This window comes from Zingiber officinale, chromosome 1A (assembly GCF_018446385.1).
Source record: "Zingiber officinale cultivar Zhangliang chromosome 1A, Zo_v1.1, whole genome shotgun sequence".
In the NCBI taxonomy this organism is placed as follows: domain Eukaryota; kingdom Viridiplantae; phylum Streptophyta; class Magnoliopsida; order Zingiberales; family Zingiberaceae; genus Zingiber; species Zingiber officinale.
Window position 1 is genome coordinate 174,865,675 of NC_055987.1, and position 24,850 is coordinate 174,890,524.

The following is a 24,850-nucleotide window of genomic DNA, read 5'->3' on the forward strand; positions in this document are numbered from 1 at the left end:
TATGAGTTAATATTAAAATTTGTTTAGCCAGATTAAATAAGGGAAAAGTTAAAAGTTATAATGGGTGCTCTATATTTTTCTTCGTTAACACTTATCACTTTAGCTGCTTGAGATCAACGAATTCAAACAAGGGCTAAGCCAGCTCAACTCTAATTTCTAAATTCATCCTTATTTGTAGAAGACCATAGTCAATTTGAAATTTGGGTAGTTTAGGCCTTATAATAGTTTTGATCAAAATTGCTAGATGGCCTCCTAGGACCTAAACAACATAACTAATAACATTCGACTACTCCATAAGTTTTGGGGAAGTCACTTTGAGGGGTCAAAACTTGAAATTTAGGTTCATATAATAAATACGGTCAAAATTGCTTGCCTAACTCAAGCAACATGAGTGAAAGCATAGAATGATTTGAGGGGTTCATAAGAAGATAATGCAGGATTCATTTGTGAAATTCATATTCATGTAGCAATTTTGGTCATGTCCTCATATGATTCAAACAACAAAACCAATAACATGTAATCAATCCAAAGGTTTTGAGTAAAACAACAAATTGATTAAGTTTGAAGTTGGACAATTTAAGTCAATATAATATTTTTGGCCAAAATTGCTACATGACATCATGAAATTTAACCAACATAAGCGAGATCATAAAATGACTTTGAAAACTTCAAGAAACATAAAAGAGAAGGTTATGCTTGATATTTGGATACTTTAGTCCATATCGGAGTTTTAGTCAAAACTATTTTATAGCCTCTCAAAACTAAATTAGTAAAATTAAAAGCAAATAATAACTCTAAAAGTTCCAGAGAACATAGTTAAGAGGTCATTTTTTAAATATAAATAGACATGGTGTGGTAGCATGAGATAAGATGAGTTTTTATATAACAAGAATTTTAATTTTTCATAGGATATATCATATGCAGGGGCGGATCCTCCTTGTCGATGGTGAAACCCCTAATATTATGAGATTCTATCGGTAGAGATAGAAGATACCACTCCTTATTTATCGTGATCGTTTCTTCATACTTAAATTCTTTGATCCGTCACTGATCATATGATTACAGTATTCTATATTTCTTGAATTTACTCTGATGATGTATGAAAAATTTTCGTAGGGTCGGATTTGATCATCTCCATAATTAATCAATTTAAAGAGTTAAATATTTGAATAAAAACAAAAATTCAATAACTTATATTCATATACCAATTTTGATCAAACTACTTACTACATTATCTTTTAGGATTTAGGGTCAAACAAGCATGAATAAATAAAAGTTTTATGGAACACAATAGGAGAGTCATATATTCTGGTCGCCCAATTTAAATCTACTGGGTGAAAACTATTATATAAATATAAACTAGCCAAAATTAGAAAAATAAAAGAGAGGTCATCATAATAGTTGGAACACAAGAGTGTCTTTGTAATAATCGAACCAAAATTAAAGAAGGCTAAGGGTGTATCGTTAAATTTAAAGTACCTAATTATAATTTCAAAACTTTATGTAAAAGTGCGAAATAATAAGCTGAACCCTATTTCGCCTTCTCGATTTTTCACTTCCCCCGCCGCCAGCAACTCACGCCGCCGCTCTGCGTTGCTGTCGCTCCGTGTCGCCGTCGTTCCGCGAAGCGACCTGTGACGCTGCTCCCCTTACTATTGGTGTCTCTTTTCGCCTTCTATCAAAGCTTATCAACGAGGGAGCATCAATCGAGGCTCAACAATCGCTACCTATGTTGCTGTTGTCCACATCATTGTCGTCGTGTTGACATTTCTTTCGTTACCATTCATCGATTCCAATCAGTGCAAGGTTCTTTTCTTCTCTGGTGGGTTTGATGACGTTTCAATCTGGGTTTATTGTTGCAACCCTATTTCTCTTTACCTATTTTATAATTTGTCTTTGGTATTCTCAATTCTGATCCCATGATAAACTAAGTTGGTTAGATTTGGTTAGGTCGTCTATGGGTATGATCTAGTGACACATAGAGACCCTTAAAATGAATTGGAGACTGTTTTGATGTCTAGCTAGAGGGAGGATTTGTTGTGTTTGGATGGTAAGGTTCGATAAAGTATGAGACACAAGGTTAAAACTTCCAGTTGTATCTTTCAATGGCGCTGTATTTTTTTTTTTTATTTTGTCTTGATTAAGATCATTAGTAGGAATTAGAATCTTGTTTATATCTTGCATATTTGGTTATACCTAACTAAGGGGGCATAATATAGGCAAAAACACCAAATTGGAAATTCACCCCTCGAGGTGAGTTTTTCTTGCTTGTTCCATTTACCTTGTGCATGATTCAATTTTATGAAAGTAGATATAATTATCAAGTGGTTAGAAAAGAAATTATTTTCATGTTTATATTTACTCTTGTTGCTTGATATATGCCTTCACATTGTTTATCCTTATTTTATCTTGTTGTTATTCATTTCTTTGTTGCTTAAAATTTATTTATGACAAAAATGATTAATAGGAATAAAATATAAAGAGAATGAAATCAATAGTAATCTTATAAAAGAGTCTGAACCACCCTAAGGCTGCGTTTGGTAGCATGTAATCTACCTTGTAATGTAATCCAGATTACATTACAAAGTCGATTATTTTGTTTGGTTTGATTTAAAACTTGTAATGTAATGTAATCTGGATTACAAAAGGTAGTGAAGATTTGTAATCTGGATTACAAAGTAAATGCTATGTAATCCGATTACATTACGAGGTCATTGTTTCAGCAAAGTTTAAATGCCGAATATACCCTAAAAAATAATGGACACCAAACAAAAGAATGTAATCACCTTTGTAATCAAAGATTACATACATTACATTACCAAACGTAGTAATGTAATCAAGATTACATTACATTACATTATAAATTTGAATACATTACAAACTAGATTACATTACACCCAACCAAACGTAGCCTAAGAGTAATCTTATAACGGATGTTTCTGTGACTCGAACCTGTGACATCCAGGTCATATGATAATAATTTTACCATTGCATCAAGGCCTTCAACAATGATGAAAACCATCTAAGAGGAAAATTTAAGAGAAAATTTGCGCTAAAAGCTTTATGAGATTATATTGGTAGAAAATGATAACTGTAATTATTTGTTATTTGTTGGAACTTTTTATGAGATATTTTACATCATGCACTTCTCTCTTATATCCATTTTGCATTTTATGCTCACTTTTGGAGTTTTGACCTCCAAGTTATTTGTTGAGATGAGTGCATAACACTAGTGGAGTTGCATTTCAGAAGTATGCATTTAGTTAGCTTTTGTTTATATTTTTGTTTTGACATTATTGCAGGTCATGCGTGATTAGCAAAGCTAGTATCACGACATGCCTAACTTGTGTGGGGTGTGACATAGAACAACTCAACAGATATTAGGGAGCACAACAATCTACTCATTTTCAATTTTTGATAGTATAGATTCATGTAATACTCTTGGCCAAAACTACTATATGAACTTATAGTGTCCAATATTTAAAAAAAGTATGAAGAGATAGAATGACTAAATAGATTTATATAAGTACAAGGGAGTGCTTGTTTGTAAATTTTGAGCAGTTTAGATCCATGTACTAGTTTTTGTCAAAACTACTACATGATTAAATTGTCTAAAATTGAAAAATGAACTTACAGAATGGCTGTGCTAGTTCTAAGGAGCTAAAACGGGTGTTTGGTTGATTAAGATTCATATAATTATTATATTATTTTGGTCAAAATTGTTATATGGACATATAATAACAACAACCAAGCCTTATCCTACTAGATGGGGTTGGTTATATAAATCCTTTTACGCTATTAGACTCTATTCCCTACTATATTATCATTTATACTTAATTTTTTTTTATATTATTTTATTGATGCTAATCAAATTTTTTTTTTTTTTAGAGTTTAGGGATAAAAAAAATTAAATAAATGAACAACAACCTCATTGAGAGGAGAATCCAGAACAACTATTCATTTTGGAATTTTTATAATTGGCCTAAAACTACTTCTACATGAATGACAAATAAACCTGACACTAGCACGTGAAAGTTAAAAAAGAAATGAAAACACAAATACACAAAGAAGAATGAAAATATAAATTAGAGAATAAATGAGAAAAGTTAACTGAAAATTAGGAGAAGAAATAACTTTGCAAGGAGATGATATAGCATTTGTAGCATAATGATACTATTTAAGCCAAATTCATAAGTGTTTGAATGACAGATTACGCTGAAAGGGGGCTGATCAGATTGTTTTAGTCAAGCGAATGAGCGATCAATTTGACCGAAAAAATCAAATGAGGTTCCCTTTTAATATTTTTTTTCTAATTAAGATTTGTCCACCTCACTCTAACTAAGGTCACCTTGATAACCATGTGTCATACCATGATTTCAAATTCAATTAATTACCGAATCTTTCTATGCTAATGTAACATAGGGATGACTCGGATCGTCTCCCAACGAATGTAATGGTAGGATGATAGTTCTGATCGCTTTATTGCTTTGGATTTTTGATGTTGTAATTGAGGGCTTTGATTTTGAGTTGCTAAGATTAAGGAATGAAAAACAATGCGAGTAATTAATATCTAATATAATCTAAACTACAATTGCAAGAGAATTAAAGGAAGCACAAGTATAAAATGAAACCTAATCTAACTTAACCTACGTGCATCCAAATAAATGACAAGAACTTAAAACATTTAAACGAAACAAGACAAATCAAGAATTAAGTTAATTACAATGCATTAACAGAAATCAAAGTAATGAAAGAGGCGTAACAACAAACACATGACAAACATAAAAATTAAGCTAAGCTAAGACTAGGTTGGAGATCTCTCTCTCCGATGGTGGATGTGGATTCCGACAATGAAGGGGGAAGCACCTCTCCTAATCCGGACCAGGGCTCGTCAATGCGGATGGATCCACTACTTCTAATCCAAAGAAGAGATGATGTTGATGAATGCAACACGTTCGTAATCCCAAAATGTGGTGGAGAATTTGATCTCTCCCTGATTCGTTTGAGCTCAGGAGAATGCCGTCGGAGATGGAATGAATCCTCTTCCTTTCTAATTCGAGAAGGAGAGGTGGAGATGTTGATGAAGTGGTGGATGCGGATCACTGCAAGTTCCTCGGATGTGGAGCTGACTCTTCTCTCTAATCTGAGGAGAGGTGGAAATGACCTCCCTTCCTCCTAATCCAGAGGAAGGGAGGTGGAGATGGTGGCTAGGGTTGATGGAGGTTGAAGGAGGCGATTTCAGAGAGATTCACCCATCCCTAGATCTGAGTTTAGCGTTTATGCACCCTTGAATTGGCTTGCGACACGACCGTGTCAATCGCTATGAAGGGCTTCCGAGCTACTTCCACCCGACACAGCCTTGCCTATCAACACCGCCAGGCTGTGTCAGCTGTTGTGAATTGTAGCACGGCCGTGCCCAACGGCATGATCAGGTCGTTTTGAACTTTGCCGTGGAACTTTGAGTGTGCTTCATGTGGGACATGCCCAGCCCGTGTTGGCTTCCAGCTTCTCTTTTAATTCCAATTTCGCTCTCCTTTGATCCCCTACAAGATAAGATTCAAATCTTAGTAAATAATGCTCTAATTGTATGAGAATTGCAATGAAGCACCAAATAAACCTTTGCTCATAAAACATAATATGAATCAACAATTAAGCATATGAGAGGATTTAAACGTCAAGTATAAGAGAGAAATAATATGTCAAAAATAGTTGTTATTACACCTTATTTCACATTGTAATATAATTGAGAATGAGAGTTTACAATTAAGAATAAGAGTTTATCTTATAACCCTCATGTTCTTCTATTCCATGGGAACTTAAAAAGATTGCTTTGCTCTATCTTGTTATTATCTTATATTCGATAAGGATAACTATGTTATAACTTATCGTAGCTATATGTTTTTTTAAAATATATTCAATTTCTCCTGCCAAATATATCTTTTAAATTTTTTATAAAAATGATAATGTGAAATTTTATGGTAACAATTAATAGGGTATCTAAATTATGAAAAGTTATTGGGTCTAAATGAAATTAGCCTAAGTGTAAATTCAATCTCGATGCCCTAAACGGTCTAAAACAATCGAGGCCGTCTGTGCGTCACAGCAATACCGATCGCAGGTTTTTCTTGGTCGCTTTCACCGTGTCGCTGACCATCGGAGCCGCCTTCACGTTGCGAAGGTTATCCTACCTTGCGCCAAGAGATTGAGAACAACTCAGGCGTTTCGACTAGTGCATCTTGTGATCGCAGAACCTCGAAGTCTCGTTTGTTTCTTGTGGTATTTTTTTGGCTTGTTATTTGAAAGCATAGTAGCAAGTTTGTGAAAGGTCTTGGTGCCCAAACTAATTGCTTGGTCCTTTGGAGTAGCTTTATATTGTTCTTGTCTATTCTATTCTAATGAAATTTTCTTCTACATAGCTAAAGTTCTTATCCTTTTTAGTGGTTGTTGGATTTCCTGATTGATGGAATAATAAAGTGAACGTCTGTGTGCTATTTAGTGACTCTATGGAATTGTGATTTTCCTTAAAAAGGGCGAGTTTAAGGTTTTAAGTTGTATTTAATATTTGTCAACTTATAGATTAACATTGCTGGGGTTGAGGCCATTTTGTGGTTTACCTATCTCTAAAGATTGTGGCGGGTAGTTGGTTTTGTGGGAGTAGATGCTGGATTAAGGATGGATTATAGTGAATATGCTAATTAAAAAATGATTTTTTGCACACGAACAATTGCCATCAAAATTGAGGTCATGGAAGCTTAAAGAAGCAATTTAAATTTTTGAATGCTTCTTATTGTTTTTTTTAGATCTAGGCAATCCATCTTGAATATATGTTCTGAAATTCTAAAAATTTAAGTATCAAAGTGATTGTGAATTAGATCAGACTAGTTTGAAATTTGTTGGTGATTTTCTTAGTAATACCTTGTGTTGGTTCATTTTTGGCCATGTTAGCTAATTAATCAACTGTAAGTTAGCTTTTCAAGGTCTTTCTTTTGACTTCGAATTTCCTAGAAATGCTTTTATCTTAGATCTCATTCCATCCCCATTTTGACAATAATTAGGTTTATTGTTAAATTTGTGAGTAGCCCATAATTCTCTTTTGATAAACGCAAAGTCATGCTAAAAATCTATACTCTTATGTTGGATTTACTTACAAAATCATGTTGAGAACCAATTAGTTGAGACACACAACTTCAACTTGATGATGAAGATGATATGTACTTTGGTATTTATAGTAAATCCACTATATTCTAGACATATTTTTTTTAAGTTTCTTTTTTCTATAGTTTTCATAAATTTTCAGCACATAATGTAATTGCAACATCAATGTTCTCGTAATTTTTTTAGTGTTCTATGAGGTTTTGCTCTCTCCAAGGAGAGATGTCTTTATGCACTTGTTATGGTTTTTTTAATCTTATTTCATTTGAAGCACAGAAAAAATTAGGAGTCAACAAGTGTAAGTGGATTCAAAAGGTGTTCACTGGCTTGTCGATTGGAGTATGATGGTCCAAAATGAGTTTTTAATAGTCAAAAATAGCGATTGATCCTTCACAATGTTGGTGAGTATTGTTAAAAAATGAGTTATCAAACATGCATATGTATTTAAACTTATTCTTGAGAATTAAAAAACAATATTTCGTGTCCTTGTTTTTTAAATAATAGATGCTATGAGCATGATTTGAAATGTCGTATCATACTCGGTGGCATGGTCGAACATACTACTCTAATAAATTATCGAAACTCGATACTACTAAGCACAAATAATGTCTGATGTTCTACTATATCAATCATTTTAATGAGTATCGTACCATGTTGGCACTTGGCAGCCTTTGGCATGCTATAACATACATTAAGATGAATCAAGATAATGTTGTTATTTTTGTTTATAACTTGTGTCCATAAAAAATAATGTTAAAATCATGGTATAAAGTGTGAAAATTTTCGTTTTGCCGATCAACATCGGTTGAATTTTTTGTTCCTTCTTCTGACTGGCAACATGGTTGTGAAGGCAGGTGCAACATCATGGTGTCTTTTTTTTTAAAGTTTTAATTTATTATTATTAATTTAAATTCTTCTCCTTGTTCCTTTCTCTTTTAATATTTCTATTTATCTATTAATTTTTTCCTCCTTCGTCCTTCCAAAGAGGAAAAAATGAGGGTTAATTCTTTTCCATTATTTATTTCGTCCTTCGTCACTCCCTCTTTATCTTTTGTTAATTCTTTTTCTCCTACCTCTACGATGGTAAACAAGAGGAAAAAAATATCTTTACCTCTTTAATTTTTCCTCCTCCATTCATCTAAGAGATAGACAAAGAAAATGATGGTTATTTTTTTCCCTTCCATGTGTCCATGAGGTAAATAAAGAAAAATAAACCTCTTTGAGATTAAGGGAATATATTGTTAGGAAAAATAAATATAATATAATTTTTTTACTTTATAAAATATTATACTATAAATTAAATTATGATATATCTATATAAATTTGATTTAATTTTAAATTGATCAAAATAAATCTAAATTAAATTCAATTTAAACTTATTTGATCCTATCATGTCTATTTGGTAGATTTCATCTAATCCTAAATTGACTTTTACTTAATAAACATCAAATATTTTATGAAATAATATTAAAACTTGTATTTAACATCTCAAATATATCTTAATAATAAGTATCTATAATAATCAATAAAAATAATTTTTAATTAATATTTTTTATTTATATTTAAAAAGTATTGAAATCATATCAGCACTACATGATATGGTACCAAAACTATATATCATTCCAGTCAGTCATAAATCAAAACTTGGGCATGCCTCAAAATTTTAAACTTCAGTTAAATTAGTACCATTTTAGATGGAGCATAAAGTCTAAGTCTAAGTTTGCCTTATTTTCGTCTTTATTTCCTTCCTTTTTCCACATCTAATTTGCACCATATATTAGAACATCGACATAATATGAAAACGCTATCTTTCTAGTCAAAGACGACTAAAACTCTGGCATGGCTTGGGATTTTGAACCTTGGCTGTGTGCCTCCTTCACAATGTTGGTCAGTATCCAAATTTATTCTTAACAATTGAAAACTTTGTTTGTTTCTTTTTTTTTTTGAATAATTGGTGTTGTGAGTCTAGTGACTCTAGTTATAATACACATGACTGTATTTCTTTTATCATGCTTGTTGTTAAAATAGCTGATGCTGTGAGCCTGTTGGGAGTCAGTGATGTGGGTTCTGCAATTTTTCTTTTATCATTCTTTTATCATGCCTTTAAAGTTGCATATGCTTGGCAAGCAGAATGTTTGTAGATTTATCCAAACTAGGAGATTTGTATTTTGTATTTTGGAAATGAAACATGGGTGGAACGGTGGAAGATATTTTGATTAGGAAGAAAAAAATGTAGTGGCCAATTCTCCTCAACCATTGACCCCCAATATTTTTACACTGGCTTAGATCTAACTTTATTTAACTCTTATATATGCCAAGAAAGAACCGGGTGGAAGACATTTTTGTCAAATTTATTTTCACCAAAAACATACCCACAGCTTAAGTTCACTAGTGAATAATAATGAAGATTAGTTATTTCTTTCATCTCTTATAAATCTTGATGCCTCTTGATTATGTATTGTACAATGATTTTATTTACCTTTTATTTTAGATTCACAATGTCTGCAACAGCAGGACCTGTACATGAGATGCAAGCTCCCCCTCCTTTGGTTTCAAATTCTGAAAGCACAGAACCTGTTGCGGGATCAGCTGATGGTACACCTACATCTGCAACTGTTCCAACAATGGGTCTGTCAGTTCAAGGGACAACTGCATCATCTTCATTGCCAGAGTCCATTCAATCTACTGTTGCAGCTTCTGGAACTCCTGCTCAAAGCTCATTATCCCAGACGGGTTCTCTTGTAAAGCAAAATGAACCTGCTCAAGATTCTGTTAGGGCTAAATTTACTTCATCATTAGGCTATGTTGTCCCAGCACCGTCTTTTTCTTACAATGTGGTTCCTCGAATGAATTCAACCCCTTCAAATGCTCAGCAGCCGTCATCTTCTCCTGTTAGTTTCTCTGTAGTATCTTTATCTAACATATATTTACAAACAGTGATTATCCTTTGTAGTCGGTTAAAAAGGAAAAAAAAAAATTTCAATTGCAGGCTTTTAAGTGGACACCACCAATGCCTGCTGCAGCTCTACAACCCCCTGTTCCTGGCCAGTTTTTAGGCAACAGACCTTTTTCATTCAGTGTAGTCCCACATGCTAATGTTGTCCCAGCATCTGGTCAGCAGATTCAACTTGAAACCGTAATTCTCATGGCTTTAGATGTTAATCATCTCTTATTTCTGTATCAGTTTTTTTAAGTTTCTTGACAGGATACTACTTGATATTGTTGGTAGGCTCCTGTACAAGTACAGTTTCAAGGTGGAAGGTTTACTCCTTCCAGTGCTTCCTTGCAACCACCAATTCCAAGACAACCCATCCGTGCTGCTTTTGTCCCAGGTGCTGTATCTTCAAATTCACCTGCACCTATGCAGTTTCCTTTGTCTGTTCCTAGAGGAGATGCTACAAAACAAAGGAATTTCTTGTTCAGTGGGAACAATCAACTTTTGACTGCAGAGAAATCTGAAACAACCCCATCTACTGAAAAAGTATGCTACAAAAATGTAACAGTTTGTCTTTGTCCAAATGCTTTTATTTTTGTATATATACAATAAACTATTTTTGAATTATAGCAGAATACCTCAGATGCTGTTGCAATGGTAACTACTAGCACTTCCTCAAGTCTGGCTAGTTCTTTCTCTGTACAAACGTCTCATTGTTTGCCATCTAGTACCTCAATGGCCTCTGGTACAAGTCTCAATTCCAGTTCAACAAGCATGTCGATTCCAGCTGCTCCATCTTTTACTGTGCATGCTGAAATACCAAGCAGTGACAGGTTCCAAGCATTTTTGGGAATTTCTAATTCTGCTGTGGTTTCAAATGCTGCCACAATAAAACCAACAGCCACAAGTTCTTTTTCACCACTGAAGCCCATTGTTCCTCTTCCTGCTACTCTACCCCCCACAATTCCTGTTCCTGTACCAGTTCCTGTTCATCAAAACCTTCAACAGCCAACAAATCCAGTTTATGCATTACAACCTACAATGGCTCCATCCCCTCAATTCTTCTGGTCGCATCCACCTCAAGCTGGTCAGATGCAGCATGTACCATTTTCACCTTACCCTGGCTATCTTCCTGCACCTTTTCCTCAATCTGTCCAGGGAATACCTCCTACAGTTCCTTCGGTGTTTGTTCAGCCTCCTGGTGTCTCTCCAGTCGTATCCCAAGTTGAACCAACAACAGGATGTCTCCATCCTGAAAGCAGCTCGATAGGAGAATTACCTTCATCAGATATTGGTATGGTTTTCCCTTTTGGTTCCTTTGCATTGATGTTTTTCCAATTCATTATTTTATTATCTGCAGATCAGGGTAAAAAATCCATCATTGCTGACAAGGCAGAAAGAGATACTAATAATGAAATAGAAAATGCATGGACATCCCACAAGACAGAGACCGGTGCAGTCTACTACTATAATTCTATTACTGGAAAATCAACATATGAAAAACCCTCAAGTTTTAAGGGAGAGGTAATGACAAAAGGAAAGCCATATCAAAAAATGGTCACTGTATTTCAATTTAGAATATAGTCTTCAATGATTTGATCAAAATATTCTACTTTTATGTTATGCAGCAAGAGAAAGCCACCAACCAGTCAGGTCCAGTTTCATGGTATGCACAGTCCAATTGTTAATTATTTTAGTTCCACATCAAGTTTGATAGCATTGCATACTCTGTAAGACTAATAGGTTGAGAGATGTATGGCGTCTTCAAGAGACTAGGATTTACAAATTATCCTAAAATTCCTTCCTTGGAATACCTTGACTATTTTAGAACTGGTCCGAGTCAAATAGTAATGATTCAAAGCACTTTTTTTTACATTACACTATTTCAGAAACCTAAGGACTCGCCTGTATGGATATAACTTTCTTTTTTCTTTTTTCAAATTGAAATTAATCATTTTTGTTGTGGTTAGTAACTTTGTCCTTGACTATGTTATGTAAGTGCTTGCAAAATATGACACTTTGCATTTCCATTAAACAAATGGGTTATGTGTTACCATTTTTCTGAATTTTTGTTTCATATTCTTTGACTTTCTTTCTCAATTCTAATTCAAGGAATAACCATATCCATTTTTATCAACCTTCATGTTTTTTTTTAAAAATGTAATATCTATTTCAAATACTTGTTTTATGAAAAGCATGAAAAATATTAGTTATACTTTTTTTTTAACTTGATGTTTTACTTAAAGAGTGAGTGATCAAAAAGAGAGTAACAAAAGTCCTTGCTAATCCGGGAATAAACATTTTTTTACTATTTGTTACTAGTAATGATGTTTTACTATAATACTCTCTCGGAGCAACTACAAGGGTGTAGTAGACCTTTTACAGGAAATGCACAACAACTTCTCCAATTTGACTTAATTTATTTAGTGTGTCCCTTTGAATGTTACAACTTTTATGACTCAAGTTAATTATTCATTGTCATTGATTCTGTTGCCTTCATGATTTGCACAGGGAAAAGTTACCTGGTACTGATTGGACACTTGTAACGACAAATGATGGGAGGAAGTACTATTATGATACCAAGAACAAGGTATATTTATTTTAATACTGAACAGTTTTTTTTTTCTCTATTTCCAATGTTGGACACTTGTTTTGTAGTATCTGAATTGTTGCAGTTGTTAGAGGCATATCAATCAAAAGATTATGACCTGATTTTATGTTTGTCACTTGTTGTCTCGTAGTTACAATATTTTAGTTGATGGTCAGTATTTGCTATTTGTGTGGACAGAAGACAATTCGAATAAATTTCTACTTATATACTAGAAAGTTAATTATTCTGGTTATAAAGTGTATTTTTTCATTTATCCCTCAAAAGTACTGATGCTAAACCTTCCAAAAGGCATAATACAGTCTAAAACCAAAAGATTCCATTATGTTTGTATGCAATAGAAGGGTTAGATAAGCAACAAATTACAAACTCCATAATGCAACACAAGCTGGATTGGACAAACCTGTGTGCCTTAGCTGGAAAATCTGTTGGAGTTGTCTCTCGATTGTCCAATTGCAAGGAAGCAGGAGCAACTGTAAGAACTTAATTTTGTTGATCATAAACAAAGAAATGTTTTTTATATAAACTCTCCAGTGGGCCCGCCTTTAAGACTGTAACATTGACTAAGTTATCTAGAAATAAGAAAATATAATTACTAAGGGGGCGTTTGGTTTGCGTTTTCCACGCTGTTTTCTGTTTTCATTTTCTGAGAAAATGGAAAACGCGTTTGGTTTGCGTTTTCCACGTTCATTTTTAAGAAAATGAGAGAGTGTTTTATAAGAAAACGAAAAACGCGGAAAAGTCATTTTCTAAAAAACTGAAAACGCGCGTTTTTCAGAAAATGAAAATGAAAATGGGGCAAACCAAACGCACCCTAAAATTCTTAAGTAGAATTAAAATCTTGATCATGATTCAATTTACTATATTGTTGGCCTATTATTTTTTGCATTATTAAAAGAAAACTTGAATTATATTGAGTTGTAGTCATCTTCCCTTTGGTCACTCTTCCCATGTACAAGGAATAGTCGATTCTACATCTTCGCTTCGAATTTCGAGGAATATAGTTTATTTATCCTCTTGTTTTTTGGTTCTCCCTTGCATTAAGGAATAAATACCTTATCTCTGAGTAATTGAGCATCGATATCATTGACAACATTTTGTGTGTCTATTCAATGTATTAAGAAACACTAACTAATCAAGAGGCAAGGATTCACTTGTTGCTTCACTATAGTCTTTGCAAATAATGGTGTTGTGGATGAGACCGTTGGCACCAAAATTGAAAGGGTATGGACTTGTTTAGACAACAAATCTTTTATTCTGAATTACTCAAATATGAGTTTACATGCTTAACAAATATGCATTATGACTTAATAATGTGGACATGAAGGCTCATAGAGTAGTTTTTATATGAGTTTTATAGGACTATTTGTGAGTTTATAAATAGAGAGGATAATCTCTTAAATTGAATAAATTTACAACTGTACTGATTGACATGGGTGAAACTTACCATTCTACTCACCGACCGGCATATGAAGACCTTGATACACCTAAGATTGTCAGCTTGTGAAACTTCTACAAGCATGCTTTCTTCCTTGAGGCTTGCACGAGCAAAAGTTCTACTAGAGACTTCTATGAGTTGGAATTTGCTAGCTAGGTCTTTCTTAGGTCTTCCCCGAGCTAGAGTTCCTCCAATGTAACTTGTCTAATGATCCACCTGTAGAAGCTCTTCTAGAATCCATGAAGGCTTGGTATTCATTCGTCCTCATCTTTTTGTATTTGTCTTGTTCAGTTTTCTCTAATGGTCTCTTAGGGAGTATAAACGAGTTATCCTTATAGTTTGTAGCATGTCAAACATTCTCTAGATATGTTAAGTCATATAGTGGCTCTTTCTATAGTCAAGTCATATTGCTATATTAAATATACTTTATTCTTAGTGGAAGTGTCAGTAGTAAAGATAGTATTGTTGATTATCATATAATTATTGGAGATACTTTTTAAAGAACCAAATTATATGACTTGTGTAGATGTTCTTTTGAATTAAGAGAAGGTCCAATATATGAAGCATGTGCAATTAGTGGTGTCATCTTTTGAGGTCCTTTTTTTTAATTTCTTATTCCACTTGGGTCTGTGTTCTATTGTATTTTGTGCTCTGAGCAGTTGTTACTCTGAATAGGCTTATGAATCATGATAGACTTATTCTTTATAGTAAAATCTTGTTCTTCAATTATATATACTTTATTCTCAGTTGAAGGGTCACTAGTAGAGGTAGTTAGAGAGATTTTTTAAAGAGACCAAGTTATATGATTTGCTTAGAGGGTTTTTGATTTTAGAGAAGGGTAACTAAATGAAGTAGAGGCTCTGGGTTTCCTCTTTTCAGGTGTCAGGTTTTGATGTTCTTTTCAACTTGAGTGTGTTATTGTTTTGTGGAATTATATGCTTGGCACAATGTTTACTCTATATGGCTTTATGAATCATGATGGACTTCCTTGTGCCCAAGGTAGTCTGTGCTTTCTGGGTTCTATTATGAACTCTATAATTGAAGTAATGGAACATAGTTTTTAGTTCTCTTTGAATCTTTGGTTGTCCCCTAACGAATTAGGTGTTAACCTAAGCTCTAATCCCTGTATAAATTTTCAAAGTGGTATCACTAGTCCACTATACTTACGAATTTCAAAGTGTTATCGCTAGTCCACTATACTTAAGAATAATTGTTTTAGATCTAATATGGGAAGGGGAGCCTTGACGCAATGGTAAAATTGTTATATGACCTTGAGGTTGGTTGAGCTATTGGTTCTAGCTGCGGAAATAGTCTCTTGCAAAATGCAAGATAAGATTGCATTCAATAGATCTAATATAATCCGACTCTTCCTTGTGATTCCACATTCGCAGTAACTTGGTGCACCAGGTTGTTTTTTTTATATTTATAATTGTAATATGGCTTATTGATGATATGTGTGTTAACATTTTTCTATAGAGATATTATTTAGAGATCTTATGCAACAAATAATTTTCTAGGAAATTTTGCATGATGCTATACATAATAGCAAGAATCTTGAAAAGGTGGACATTGGTAGCATTTTATTTTATATTTTAAATAAATTGAAATCATATTATATTATTATAATATACGTGTGATTACCTTCCATATGAAACACTAAAGGGCAATCGGTGTACGAAGCTCCGTGCGAGGTCTCGGAAAAGGATTGGACCACATTGGGTCCATTGTACGCCTTAGTTTGTATTTTGTAAGAGACTGTTTCCATGATTTGAACTCGATACCTCAAGGTCACATGAATAACTTTATCGTTGTGTCAAAGCTCATATGAAACACTAAATTAATAATTTCAATTATGACATTGAACTTTATATATAAATTATATAGTTGTCTAATGTATTTGAAGAAATAAATTTACTCACATATTAGGCATAAACTACAATGGGTTTGTTCTTTTTTGAAAACAAAAAGTAATGCAGTGTTTATTGGAAACTATAAATAATTTTTTATATGTTAACCAATATGATTATTATAATCCTGCATAGAGCTTAATGCATGGATCAGATTCTTGTAGCCAACCTTAAATAGTTGGGACAAACGCAACTTGATAGACTAAGCTACACATATATTGTGGTCTTTAAACTTTTAGTTTTGGCAAATGCTAAAACTAATAAATAATGGTCCAGTTTAGAAATTAATATTCATAGGTTGTGGATTTGACAATCCTAGGCCATGAGTTTATGCAACTTTTTTTAATCACAGGAGGCCAGGACAGTAAGTACCTTGATAATATTCACTTATCAGCTGCTGCTATTTCTCTTTCCTTTCCACTAATAATCTTTTTGTAAACATCAGGTTAGTAGTTGGCATGTCCCAGCAGAGGTTGCAGAACTCAGGAAAGGTCAAGAAATAAATTCAACAGAAGGAAATGAAGCTCCACCAGAGGCTGGCATGCAAGGAGATAAAGTTTTTGCATCTGTTAGTATTGATACTCCAGCTGCACAGACTGGTGGTCGTGAATCTGTGGCCCTTCGTTCTGGACAACCTGTTCCATCATCAGCATTGGATTTGATCAAGAAGAAGTTGCTCCCTGAAACAGGCTCTCCGATAACATCACCTCATTCAACTTCTGGCCCTACTGCATCAGATACAAATGGATTGAAAGCTGTTGAGTCAGCTGTCAAGGGACAAAAGCCTGCTATTAGTAAAGAAAAAGCAAAAGATGCTGCAGGTGATGGTACTATGTCAGATTCCTCGTCTGAATCAGATGATGAGGAAAGTGGACCTAGCAAAGAAGAATGCATTATTAAATTCAAGGTAATTTTATTGTTGATGATTCATGATTTTGTTGTAGTGCAGTTTCTTGGAATTAATCATTTTTGAACTTCAAATTTTGAGATGCACATGGAATTGCAACTGATTGGTATTTTAGTAATTTGGGGGTGTAAAATGTCTTTTTAACCACTTTATTGTTAAACTAGTACATCCATGCTACTCTATTTATGGTGAATGTTGCTTTTCCAATACATTTGATCAATATGTATTTCAATACATAGGAAATGCTTAAAGAACGAGGAGTTGCACCTTTTTCAAAATGGGAGAAAGAACTGCCGAAGATAGTGTTTGATCCACGCTTTAAGGTTTGTTGAGTCTAAAGATTATGAATTTTGGGCCTTTCCTACAACTGGAACTCCATGTCTCAGGTTTGTTAGACTTGTTTATTGTGCTTGCTTATAAAGGGATGACTTTTTTTCTTTTGTCCTTGTTTGTGCCAGATATTTTACCTCTATGTTGATGTGCTATAATTATTTGTCACTTGTTGAATTTATTCAACATCGTTTTTGTTTTTTGTTTTGTTTTCATAAATGTTGTTTCTGTTAATTTTAGTTAAGTTGATGGGTAAAGCTGGTTTAGTTTTTCATGGACATGTCATGAATATCTTACTATTTTACATTTTGACTTTTCTTGTTAGTGGATGCAAAGTTGCAAACACAAGATATGAAAGGACAAGTAACAAGTTGTAGTTACATTGTAGTTCAAGTTTAATTACATGTGTAATATTAGAAACACTTTTATCAAATTTCTATTTTTTGTACAATTTTGGAAGCCAAATATGAAGGCTCAAATGTCCATGATTCAGGAAGTTAAGTCATATATTTCTCAATTTTAATTTGGTTGAGTTTTATTTGATTTTTGTTAATAATTGTTTCTAGCACCCAATTGGCAAATTGAAATCTCTTCAACCTCTCTTTTTGAATTTTGATGATCTTTCCTTTGTTACTGCACAATCCTCCTAGCTCATTGTCCTATTGTAGTAGTTAATTATTCTGATGCGAATCTTCTGCCTTTTTTCATCAATCTCATCTTTCATGTCATTTTTGAACATTAAATTTTCCTAGCTGGTGAAAGTTGTAGATTCTAAACAACTTTGACATGTGTAGCATAAATTGAATCTCTATCAATAACATGCCAAACAACAATTCAAACAAATATGGAATATTAATCGTGGGATTATAGTCCGCAGTGTCGGACGATGAGTGGAATGGTAAATTTTGCCCTTGCCATCTAGCATGGTATGAGATTTTAAACCACCGACAAGAGTGAAGACTCTGGACAGATTAATCAAAATCTTTCCCATAAAGATAGGTTACATCAAGGACCAACAATTCTAAGAATCTTTTCCATAGATAGTGGTACACCCTATCTTTTTATACTAATCATGGATGAATTCACTTGACACATCCAGGACACGACGATACCATGGTGTATGTTGTATGTAGATATTATTTTGGTAGAAGAAATACATGAAAGAGTAAATGTTAAACTTGAATCTCGGCGAGAACATAAGAAATGAAAGATAAAATATATAGAATTTTAGTTTAGCAATATTAGACCTAATGCAACAATTGTTAACATAGGAGATGAGTAATTATGAATTTTTTAATAAAAGAATGAAGAGATTTGAGAGATGTCTTAATATGAGTAGGATGATTAAAATGGAGAGCATTAATTATCCTTTGCGATCGTAAAATACCTTTAAAACTTAAAGGGAAGTTCTACAAAACGACAGTTAGATTTGCTATATCATATGAAGTTGAATATTGAGCTATGACTCGAGTACATGAGTAGAAGATGAGACTCGTAGAGATAAAAATGTTAAGGTGGATGTATTGATATACTAGGATAAACTAGATAAAAGATGAGAATATTAGAGAGAATTGGGGTTGCACTTATTTAGAGAAAACTATGGGAAACACATTTAAGATGCTACAAACATGTATTTAGACGACAATAAATGCTTCAGTTAGAAGATGTGAAACTATAATAAATATGCATATTAAACAAAGAAGAGAAAGATCAAAGAAGACTTGGTTAGCTACTATCAAATAAGATAAAATTTATTTAAATATAGAGCCATATAACCAACTCCACCTTATGGGATAAGACTTGCTTGTTATTATATTTATTTATCTCTAGTTGAATCATTGTGTCAGAAGAAGTGCTTTACACAAGTATAATATTGAGCTTCAAGAGATAATAATCAATAGGATTTTAACATATTGAACAAATTTAATATTTTTTCTAAGTATTAAGTCTTTAATGAAATTTCATTTAACCTCTTAGGCAACCCTATTTACCTAAAATTGCCAAATATGCTGAATTGCCTGAAGTAGTTGAATTTGTGCTTAAGGGATGTTCCCAGTATTTCTTGAAGGTACCATCAACTACAACTAAGCATTTCTCAATCCCTAAATCAAATATTTGTTGGTAAGAATGAATATGAATTTAAGTGGCATAGCTAATAAATAATGCATTTAATTTCTTCTTCTCGGATACTTTCCATATGCAGAGAAATCTCTTATAAATTTGTGCTTTCACAATGACAACAAGAGAGTACCATTTGTTAAACAAATAACAAAAATAATACAAGAACACTTGACACAATTGATTTTTCTCTCTTATTGTTGCTAGCTTTCTTTTGCTTTCGGTTGCTCAAGATGGCTCATGAATGCTGCTGCATTGACCAAAGAACCACTCTGAAAAACTCCTAAGCTTTCCTCCTTTTATAGGCTGCTTTCTGTTTCTAAATTTTATCAATTAGTCGACTGATTTGGTTGCACTCATTAGTTGACTTTATCAGTCAACTAATTACTGTAGCTAATAGTAGCAATGCTACTTTTTCAAACCACCTCCCCCTTCCTAGATTGCTATGCTACATGCATCAATGACTGATCACCATTACAAATGACTGATCATGCTCCAGTCCATTGCCTAGTCATCAAGAGACTGTCTCTAGGACTTCCTCATTTGCCTATACAAGGGCTTTCAATGCCTAACAATCATTTTTCCATGATTTCTTCTATTCCCTTGTATAAGTTGATCTCGACTTACCATGACTTCTAATGTTTAAAGTCCATCTCTCTATGCCTTCCTCTATTGTCTAGTGTCAGTCAACTTTGACTTACTAGGAGTTCCACGTATCCCGTCTCATTTCAATCTTGACTCACTAGGATTTTTACTTTGCTAAAATGCACTTCTCTAAGAGTTCCTCCATTGCCTGACATTTATCGAGACTTCATCACTTACAAAACACCTAGTCGACCTGGAACTCCTTGGACTTTCTTCACTTGACAACTCCTTATTGGTCTTGTCACTTGCCAGCATCATGTTGGATTTCCCATCTCCTAACTCCCTGGTAGATTTCTCATTTGCTTAAGCTCGGTTGGACTTCCCTCTTTTTCCAAGTGTCCTTGACTTATTTGGACTTTGTCCAATGTCAGTCAACCTTGACCTACTGACATGCCCAAACAATAAACATATTACTTAAACATCAAAACACAAACCTTAGTATGGCTTGATTGCTCCAACAAGATCTTGCTTTGAAATGTGCAGTAATGGTTGGTAGTGCAATGTGGGTAAGCTAATTGATCATACTATATGGTAGGGTGGCAGTATTATTTTTCACAGGTTTTAAAAAATGGTAAATCAAGGGGTAATCTTCAGGTATCAGGGAAGAAGATACTTTTATAAGCAGTTTATAAGCTCCTCTCTTGTTGATTCAATGCAGTTAATGATTAGGTGCCATAAAAAAGTTACAATACTCTTGTTCCACATGTACATTACAACTAGTACACCTTCTGTTTAGGCATCTTTAGATAATTAGTGGGTTTACCCTTCTTTTGTCCAAAAATAATTTTTCTATAAGTATATTCTTTTTTGTAAGACGAGTTCAATTTGAGAACTAGCTAATAATGGTTACATGTGATAAGGTCAGGGACTTTTGGATTTGGCTGCTATCACATATTATGTTACATTTTCTAGTGTTCTTGTTTGCTCATTTTGACCAAATGGTACTGCAGGGGGTTCCAAGTCATTCTACTCGAAGGGCATTGTTTGAACATTACGTTAGGACACGAGCTGAAGAAGAGCGCAAGGAGAAAAGAGCAGCACAGAAGGCTGCACTTGATGCTTTTAAACAATTATTGGAAGAAGTTACAGAGGTTTCCCCCTATCCCACACACACACACACACACACACACACACACACACACAAAGAGAAATTTTTGGATCATTTGGCAGTTTTTCTTTGAATACTTTTAAAATTTAAAATGATTGACAAACTATATGATGAACAGGACATCGATCACAAAACTGATTATCATTCATTTAGAAAAAAATGGGGTGGTGATCCCCGATTTGAGGCCATTGATCGCAAGGAACGAGAGCTTCTATTGAATGAGAAGTATATTTCTGCTATGTGAAAATTTGAATCAATTCTATTTATATGTTTTTTTTTTGTTATTTTTTGTTTTTGCTTTTGAATTTCAACCAGATATTCTGCAAGCATTTAACTTTTATTTATTGTCTAAAGAGTGAAGGCTGCAGATGAGAGGATAAAAGCCCTACGCATGGCTGCTTCCAGTAGTTTTAAGTGTATGCTTCGTGATAATCGAAATATTACACTGAACAGCCGATGGTCCAGGGTAAGTTATTTTTTCAATATTGCTTCTAATTAGTTATCTCAATGCTAGTTGATTTTTCCAATATCTAGTTGTGTTAAGAAATAAAGTTGAGAATCCTCCATCAACAGGAAAGGAAATTCCTAGTACCCAAAAAAAGGAAAAAAAAAAAACTTAAAAGAAATAAAGCAAAACAAAAACAAAAGCAAAAAACAGGAAAGAAATGCTTTCAAGCAGATTAAGGAAACATGCCCTGCCAAATTTCCCACTTTTATTTGTAACTCAACTCTGAGGCTTGGTTTACTTGGGTAGAAAGATGGAGGGGGAGAGACTGAAAATGGCCAAAAACTACATACAGAACATGAATTATTCATGTGCCTTTTGATATTACTTCCCCTCACCTGCCCCCACCTTTCTTTCTGCCCAGGTAACTCAGCCAAAACACTTAACTACAAGCAAATGCTCTCAGGAGTATCATGATTGGAAACTACAAGCAAATGCATTCAGTGGGACCATGATTGGAATATTTTGTCAGTGTTATTTGTACTTTGTAGCTATTTTAGGCATCACCTTGTAAAACTAGACACTAACTTCAAACTCAAGTTGAATTTCAAAACAAAATGATGTGGAAATACAGAACATACAAACAAAAGCATGTTTTGTTGTTAAATATATTCATGATTTTTTTTATAATTGTTCTTTTGAGTGCAAACAGTTTGTGATTATTCCAATTCGTTCATTTCAGCCAGTTCAACTGATATTGAGTTTTGTATTTGCTTATATGGGTGCTGGTTTAGTATGCCCTTACTACTTGAGATGAATTGATCAGTTATAAATATACTTAGGTTTATAAATTTCAGAAATTGTCATATTCTGTTCTGTGTGAAGTCAACAATCCTGTCGGAGTTTGAATTCTGAAAATATATCTTGAAGTTGGTTTGTTATTCTTGATCCTTTTATTGCAAACACTCTCAAGAAAACTGATGCTTTTAGGAAACATTTTCAATATGCCTTTTGCTTTCTAATCTAAATCATTCTGAGTTACTCTAAAACTCATCTTTACCCCAAACTCATTCAGTATTCATTTTGCTAATTATTAATTTCAAAATACCAATCTATTGCAAACATTTGCTTATCATTTGGGCATTCATCTTGGTGCCATGATCTTATTTTCTACATAGGAGCGGAACCATAGCTTACTACTTTGACTTCAAAATGACATTAGTTTTTATCTAAAGTAAATTCTTATGTTTTGTCAAGCGTCTAATTTTCTGAACCAAAAATATGGCTTCTGGATCATTTTAAGGAAACAAATCTACATGTTCTGTTAGATCTTCCTTTTAGCTTGTCTGCTTAACAGTCCATTATCTTTTTGACTTTCAATGTTTAGCTTGCAATGGCATCTGACTGTTTTGGGTATATATTTGGCACAAAATTTGACTGACAACTTTTTTTAGGTAAAAGATAGTTTCAGGGAGGATCCTAGATACAAGGTTGTGAAACATGAAGACAGGGAACTTCTATTCAATGAGTACATAGCTGAACTGAAAACTGCTGAAGAAGAGGCAGAAAGATCAGCCAAGGCTAAAAGAGATGAGCAGGTAAGCATAATTAACTTTCTTAAAAAATTTAACTTTTATAGATAAAAAATCAGCATAATGTATTATTACAGTAGTATTTGCATTGGTATGTTCTTCTGGTGTATCAATTATGCATCTAAATCTTTTACTTACTTTACAGGAGAAATTGAAGGAGAGAGAGAGGGAGTTGCGGAAAAGAAAAGAAAGAGAAGAACAAGAAATGGAGAGAGTTAAAATAAAAGTTCGTAGGAAAGAGGTTGAATACACCTATCGAGCTTTGCTTGTTGAGATGATTAAAGACCCAAAGGTCAAGATAGTCCTTTCTTTCAGCGTTATTTATTTTGCTTATTTCCATACTGCTTCCAACATTTTCTGTCTGGTCTGTCACTATTATGGTGCTTATGTTCAATGTAATGTACAAACTGGATTCCTCTATATTAAAAGTTTTTATTCAATATTCTTTATTCACTTTTTTTTTTTTAACTTGATGATTTTAGCAGCATCATAAAATAGTCCTTGCATGAAGTATAAATAGCTGTGAGGATTCTACTCACAGCCACCGTCTTCTATTCCTTAACAAAAGTGCCTTTTGTTCCTCAGGCAACCTGGACTGAATCAAAGCCGAAACTTGAGAAGGATACCCAAGGGCGTTTAACAAACCCTGATTTGGCCCCAGAAGATGCTGAGAAGTTATTCCGCGAGCATGTTAAGGACTTGCATGAGGTGAATAACATTCTTTCCTGTTAATTTTAGTTAGAAAATCAGTGACTTGATGACTTTAGTCAACTATGCTTCCCATAAGGTAAACTACAATCAACTAAACTAAGCTAATGCCATTCTGAAAGTAGCTTTTATTGCTCAACAGGATATGGTTTTTGTTTACTTTATGAGCTATGTAGATGGAACTTCTATAAGTGAATTTGGTTCATATAAGATAACTTAGGTCAAGTAAACACTTCTATACATAGTTTAAAATTTGGTTTCGTACTGGGCGAAATTTACCTTTCCGCATGCTGCTTACAGTGTTTTAAATCGCGTAGCGTTGGTTCATAGCGTTTTTGTCTTGTCATCGCGTAGCGTAAATAGTGAAGCGCATAGTGCAACCTTTTCGTGCACGCCAATGTTTAAATTTAAAAAAACAAAATATACTTATATAAGTAAAATAAAAATAACATAACCTAAAATTAATCATAATAATTCATTACATGTCAAAATATCCCATAACAACAATTTAAAAAATATTATAATTAAAACAACATAACCCAAAAATAATCAGTATCATCTAATTCTATATCACTATCATCATCAATAGTGTCTATGGTTGAAAAATTTCCACTATCAAAAGTTGTTGGAATTACTCCACCATAATTTTCAGCATCAAGATGATTATCTTCCACATTAACAAGACTCAACCTTGCTTGTTTGTCTTTGCTTCCACCTATTATATAAGAGATATGATATTTAAGAATCAATTATAGGTGAAGTAGATATAAGTAAATAATTTACATATGCTTAGTGCTTACTTGAATTTTCAACCACTTTTTTTTGAATTCGTAGGAGGAACTTCAACTATATCCTCAACATCTTCGACTTGCTTATCTGAGTCGAAAAGACTTTCAAAGGTAGCCGACGACACACTCAGAATAGGATCACTTTCAAATAATTCATCATCTTCAAGCC

The 24,850-nt window shown here is 33.6% G+C and overlaps 1 protein-coding gene across 4 annotated transcripts; it reads left to right on the forward strand.

Moving 5' to 3' along the window:
• The first annotated feature begins 1,547 nt into the window (after positions 1-1,547).
• LOC122038465 (pre-mRNA-processing protein 40C-like) lies at positions 1,548-23,932 on the forward strand. Of its 4 annotated transcripts, XM_042598229.1 has the most exons (17): positions 1,548-1,822; positions 7,429-7,553; positions 9,644-10,043; positions 10,142-10,288; positions 10,382-10,633; positions 10,718-11,381; positions 11,448-11,611; positions 11,716-11,753; positions 12,599-12,677; positions 16,486-16,947; positions 17,187-17,270; positions 20,991-21,131; positions 21,267-21,373; positions 21,503-21,614; positions 23,048-23,191; positions 23,331-23,477; positions 23,771-23,932. In XM_042598229.1, exons 3-17 carry the CDS (start codon positions 9,651-9,653, stop codon positions 23,915-23,917), a joined length of 3,081 nt encoding a protein of 1,026 aa, XP_042454163.1. In that variant the 5' UTR covers positions 1,548-1,822; positions 7,429-7,553; positions 9,644-9,650; the 3' UTR covers positions 23,918-23,932. The 4 variants fall into 4 exon arrangements, with proteins under 4 accessions (XP_042454163.1, XP_042454162.1, XP_042454165.1 ...); XM_042598228.1 differs by lacking the exon at positions 7,429-7,553; XM_042598231.1 differs by lacking the exon at positions 7,429-7,553 and having other exon boundaries at positions 10,721-11,381.
• Positions 23,933-24,850: the final 918 nt, after the last annotated feature.

Excerpts from the sequence above, each read along its gene's own strand:
- LOC122038465 (XM_042598229.1), top strand. The coding sequence starts at position 9,651 with ATGTCTGCAACAGCAGGACCTGTACATGAGATGCAAGCTCCCCCTCCT. Across the intron at positions 10,044-10,141 it reads AGCAGCCGTCATCTTCTCCT|GCTTTTAAGTGGACACCACC; the intron begins GTTAGTTTCTCT and ends TTTCAATTGCAG. Across the intron at positions 16,948-17,186 it reads AATGCATTATTAAATTCAAG|GAAATGCTTAAAGAACGAGG; the intron begins GTAATTTTATTG and ends TTCAATACATAG.